The 4,828-nt window shown below is 61.0% G+C and overlaps 2 protein-coding genes across 2 annotated transcripts, besides 6 other annotated features; both read left to right on the top strand.

Moving 5' to 3' along the window:
* Positions 1-292: 292 nt before the first annotated feature.
* Tco025E_04054 (uncharacterized protein) lies at positions 293-1,084 on the top strand (the record flags this gene model as incomplete). The annotated part of the gene is made up of 1 exon (XM_029370967.1): positions 293-1,084. One exon carries the CDS (start codon positions 293-295, stop codon positions 1,082-1,084), a length of 792 nt encoding a protein of 263 aa, XP_029229027.1.
* A 261-nt stretch (positions 1,085-1,345) lies between these two features.
* Positions 1,346-1,355: a microsatellite.
* Positions 1,356-1,379: a microsatellite.
* A 169-nt stretch (positions 1,380-1,548) lies between these two features.
* Positions 1,549-1,617: a microsatellite.
* Positions 1,618-1,993: 376 nt separating this feature from the next.
* Tco025E_04053 (uncharacterized protein) lies at positions 1,994-4,423 on the top strand (the record flags this gene model as incomplete). Its single annotated transcript, XM_029370966.1, has 1 exon — positions 1,994-4,423. The coding sequence occupies one exon, from the start codon at positions 1,994-1,996 to the stop codon at positions 4,421-4,423; it is 2,430 nt and encodes an 809-aa protein (XP_029229026.1).
* Positions 4,424-4,454: 31 nt separating this feature from the next.
* Positions 4,455-4,485: a sequence feature (A-rich).
* A 132-nt stretch (positions 4,486-4,617) lies between these two features.
* Positions 4,618-4,662: a sequence feature (A-rich).
* An 18-nt stretch (positions 4,663-4,680) lies between these two features.
* Positions 4,681-4,716: a microsatellite.
* Between the last annotated feature and the right edge of the window lie 112 nt (positions 4,717-4,828).

Raw genomic sequence — 4,828 nt, 5'->3', positions numbered from 1 at the left:
GGGACAAGGCGGCGCTGGAGCGCGAGTCAAAGGAGCGCTGTGATGCCCTGGCGGCGCTGAGCGCCAGCTGAAGGAGCGCGATGACGCCTTGGCGGAGCTGGAGCGAAGGCTGGAGGAGAGCGGCGGGGACAAGGCGGCGCTGGAGCGCGAGTCAAAGGAGCGCTGTGATGCCCTGGCGGCGCTGGAGCGCCAGCTGAAGGAGCGCGATGGCGCCTTGGCGGATCTGGAGCGAAGGCTGAAGGAGAGCGATGATATCTTCGCGGATTCTCATGGGCAGGCGCGGGCTTGTCAGATGGGAGCGTCTGATCTAGATTGTGAAGATGGGCTGTGGACGTCAGGTGGGGCGGGTGGGGTGGATTTCATTACTACATGTACGCAAGGTAATGGTGGCTTGGTGTTCAAGTCGCACGTAGGAGCGAATGAGAGTGACTGGGGCGCGGTGGTGGAGCGGGAGAGAGTGGAGTTGTCTCGTGTTGAGGCAGACTTGGCAGAGTTTGCCGAATTGCTGGCAAAGTTGGAAGGGGAGTTGCGGGATTCAGGGCTGGTGCATCGTCAGCGGGAGCTGGTTGAAATGTATGTTGGTTGCAGTGAGAATGGAGAGGATGGTCTGGATGTTGAAAAGGAGTTGCAGACGCTGCTGCAGGAGCATAGGAGGTTTGTGCGGGCGATGTATAAGACGCTCATGGAGCAGGGTGCTAGGGAGCAGCTGCTTCAGGTGAGGCTTGACGGCGTCGGCCGTGGACTCGCGTGCGCCGCGAAGACGTGCGCAGCCGTCGATGGAACGGAGGAACAGGAGAGGAGGCGCAAGGTTGTAGAGGAATTAAATGGGAAACACCGGCACCTCTCCGACGTGTTGTCTGCGGCTGGAAATGATTTGAGGAAACTGCATGTTCTGCAGCAGCGTCGCGAGGAGTGTGTGCTGCGTTTGCTACAAGAGCACGCTCCTTTGTTGGCGGCAAGGTGTGCGGAAAATGCCAGTTTTCTCTCTGAGACGCTGGAAACTGGCATCTTTTCAATGGCAGGCGGTGTGTTGCTGGGGGCTGTCTTTGGGACTCTCATGTACAAGCGCTACAGTCTTATCTAACCCACCGTGTAGCGGCCTTCTGTGTCAGTGCGGCGTGATTTACTTCGTTGATGCGTACACACGTCTGGCTGCAGGTGTTCTTTGCTTCCTGCCGGTGTGACTGGAGTAGTGGAGTTGTGTGTGGGTGGCTGGGGACGAAATTACTTGGACTTATGCATGTATGTTTGTTTATTTGGCTTTCTATACTCTGAGCCTGTGTGTGTGTGTGGGAGGAGGGAGGAGGGTTCTTCGCCGTGAAGAAGAAGTTTTACGATCATCGTTAAAACGAAGAAAAAACAACAACAACAACGAAAACGAATGGAAAGAAAGCGGCAGCTCACGGTTAGGCAGCTTGCTGTGCAGTGAATGGATTGTTTTGTTCCCTTTTTGGTTCTCCTACTTTTGCTGTTTTCCTGTTTTACTCTTGCTTTTTATTATTGCTTTCCTTTTCTTTCTTCTTGAATACGTGCTGTGGTGCGAGGGTCTTTTTTTTTTGTTCTGTTTCGTTTTTGTTTGGACGCTTTTGTGTGCGTGTGTGTGTTGTTTTTTTTTGTCCTTCTTTCCTTAGGCATCGTCCACCACCGCCCAGTTGACGCTCATGGCGCGTTTCTGCACGCGCGCGTGCGTGGGGCGGCCTCTTCCTGCGGCTTCCATACTGACTGCTGCCGCGTATACTGCCACGACGCCCCTGCTCAAAAAATTTTTCTGCGTTTCATAACGGCGCGGAGCGCCCCCACACCTTCGTGTGCCGCTGCGCAGGGCGGCGTGCCGCACGCGGCCAGCGCTGTGGTTGTGAGGGTGCGTCCCCCGGCATCTGTCAGGCGCCGTGGTCTGCCTTGGTTGCGCGCTCTCTGACGCGTTTCTTCCCCTTTTGCCTTTTAGCCTGACGGCCGTCAAGGAAGCAAGGCAGGCGGAGGGCTGCGGTGAGTGATGAAGGCAAAGAGGGAGCGCGAGCGCGAAGGGGAGGGAAAAAAGGGCGCCGGAGAGAAGCAGGGGGCAAGTCCGCTGCAGGTGGGGGAGGGTGCGGGGCGTGGGGCGCGCGGCAGGCGCAGGGAGGAAAAAGGGCCGGAGATGGCGGCGAAGGACCCGCGAAAGCCCCCGACGGCGTCCCACACGCCCCGTGAGTGCCTGGCGGATACTCCGAGCGCCAGTGAGCCGCGACAGTTGTCGTCGCAAACGTTTGTTGCCTCCGATGTCCTCGATGAGCAGGCCCCGTGCTCGGCCCGCTGGACCGACGTGAGCACGCCGTCGCAATCCATCGACTCTTTGGTGGGGCATTTGTTACTGCGCGCCGCCGAGGAGGAAGGCAACGACAACACTTGGAAGCTGCTTCTCGCCAACGAGGAGTCGGTGCTGCGCGACATTATTGAGAATGAGGCGTTTACGGAACTCGCCAGGAGGATGAGGGCGTTCCACGGACGGTCGTCCCCAAGCAGCGTGTGCGAGTCAGGGAAGAGCCACAGTGCAAGCACCCGAGTTGCAGGCCGCCTGGGGGTTGATGCCGCTGCGCTGGAGTCATGCACGGCGGGGGCGTCCATGGAGAGGGCGGACTCCGCGTTGCGGGCCGTGCCAGCGCGTGGCTTGGGGGAACGGCGAGAGGAGGCGAAGGTGCCCGCCGCCGGCACGGCCGACTTGTCCGTGTCGGGCCCACGCCTCGCCATGCACGTCAGATCGCGCTCGGGAGGCCCACACGGGGGCGTCGAAGAGGCGCGGGGGCAGGCGCAGCGCCGGAGCAGCCACGTGGTGCCGTCGTACGGGACGATGACGCAGGGCGTGCAGGCTGGCGCCGCCGACTCCTCGACCCACGTTAACGCGCGGGGCGGCTTGGGTGTCGCCTCACCCAGCGAGGCCGTGGTCGGCGAGGAGGCCCCCGCCACGGCCTCGCTTCCCCTCTACGAAGGCGAAATGCCGGTCATTAAGCCCTCCTACGATTCCGTGCCTGACCCTGCCATGGATGCGGCATGGGAGGCGGAGGGGTTGTTGACGACCGGTGTGAAGCCGCAGGCGTGGTTGCGAGCAATGATGCGGCAGGCTCTCTTCTGTATTCTTGCGGTGGGCCTCTTTTTTCCATCTATGGCGCACAGCGGTCTCTTTGCCGGTCTGGATCTCTTTTCCAACGCTGAGAGCTCTGCCCCGCGGCGAAGTGTCATGAAGTTTACACTTTTATTTGCTGACGCAGCTGCATTTTGTGTCACCACACCGTTCACTGCGATTTTATGCCGTGGTGGTCGTCTTCTGCGGCACGGCGTGCTTCTTGCAGCGACGACCACGACAGTTGGCAGTGGACTCTGCCTGTTGCATGGGTATTCCTCCGGCAGCCTTGTGCTGCTTCTGTTGTCTCAGTTACTACATGCAGTGGGGCTCGCCGCTTCTGTGGTCGCGGTGCTGTGCGTCAACTGTGCCGAGATGGGCGCCCTCCTTGGCACCGTCTCACTCCTGTTTGTTGCCGTGCACCTCTGGTTTCTGAGCGGCGCCGCGGGGCTTTTCATCTTTTCCGCCGTCGCACGTCTTCGCAGCGGCGGGGCGGCGGAGGCGCTGCGTGTCTTTCTGTACCTGACCTCTACCGGGCCCGTGTTTGCGCTTGCCGTCTGTGCGCTGGTCTCGCCCGCCGAGTCTGACGAGGCGCGGCCCACGCTTGACGCCGTACGTGACGCACGCAAAATTTTCGTCATCCTGCGGAGCATCGACGTACGTTTTGTGCTTCGCTGCCTCGCCTGCGGCTGCCTTCTGGCGGTGCTGCTGCTTCTCACTGAGGCCGGGCCCCAGTTCTCCTTGCTGCCCGCTGGGGCCGCCGCCCCTCCGCTGTTTGCGTACCTCTTTTCGCTCACCGTGCTGGTTGCGCTGCCGCTGTTTCTCTTACCCTCCCTCGGGCCGTTTGTGCGCTTCTGCGGGTTCGGCCCGTTGACGGCGGTGGCGGCGGCGGCGCTTCTGGGGCTGATATCCATGACGGCGCCGTCCGCTTCTACCGCCCCCGCGACGCTGCCGATGTTTGCCGCGAGCGCCATTCTCTGCGGGGCCGCGCTTGCGCTGACGCTGGCGGGGGTTATGCGCTCTTTGGCCTCCGCGGGGGCGGGGGCGCCGTCGGTGGTGGTGGTGCCGGCCCTCTTGTTTGCGACGCTTCTCTCTCTCTGCGTGGCGCTCGCGGCGGGCCTCACCGCGGTGCTGCTTGGCGCCCGCCTGCAGGCGAGCAACGCGGGCGGGGCATTGGCGGGGCAGGCGCGGTGCGTGAATTACGTGGCGCTTGCCACGTGCCTCGGGGCGTTGTGTTTGCAGATAACGACGGTGCTAAACGCGTGTCTTGTGCGACCGTCCACTGCTGCAGCCCCGTGCGTGGGCTGCGGTGGCAGCCGGGGCTGGTGATGGTGGTGGTGCATCATGACTACCCAGCGAGTTTTTTTTTGTTTCGTTTTTTTTTTAATTTTCTGCGTGTGTCTTCTTACAAGCAGTGCCCTCCTGTTGCCCCGCATACGCACACGCTTTTCGCACACACTCTCTCTTTCTTCTTGCACCCAACAGAGAATTTATCCCCTTCTTTGCGTATTCCTTAACTTTCATTCGTTGTTCGCTGTTCGTTTTTCTTTTTTTTTCTTTGCCGTTTTGCTCGTCGTCATTTCCTTCGAGCCTGCCTGCCTGCGTGCGTGCGTGTGTGTGTGTTTATGCGCTCGCCGGGGCACACGCGCTGCGTGCGCAGCTTCGCCGCCCCCCCTGCAACCTCTTCCCCTCTTCCCCTTCTTTTCTCTTCCCCCGCCTCACCCTCGCCGCCGC

The sequence above is a fragment of the Trypanosoma conorhini genome (genome assembly GCF_003719485.1).
Source record: "Trypanosoma conorhini strain 025E chromosome Unknown Tco_14.4_contig_00198, whole genome shotgun sequence".
Taxonomy (NCBI): Eukaryota; Euglenozoa; class Kinetoplastea; order Trypanosomatida; family Trypanosomatidae; genus Trypanosoma; species Trypanosoma conorhini.
The sequence above is the reverse complement of the archived record's forward strand: the minus strand, read 5'-3'. Positions and strand labels throughout refer to the sequence as shown.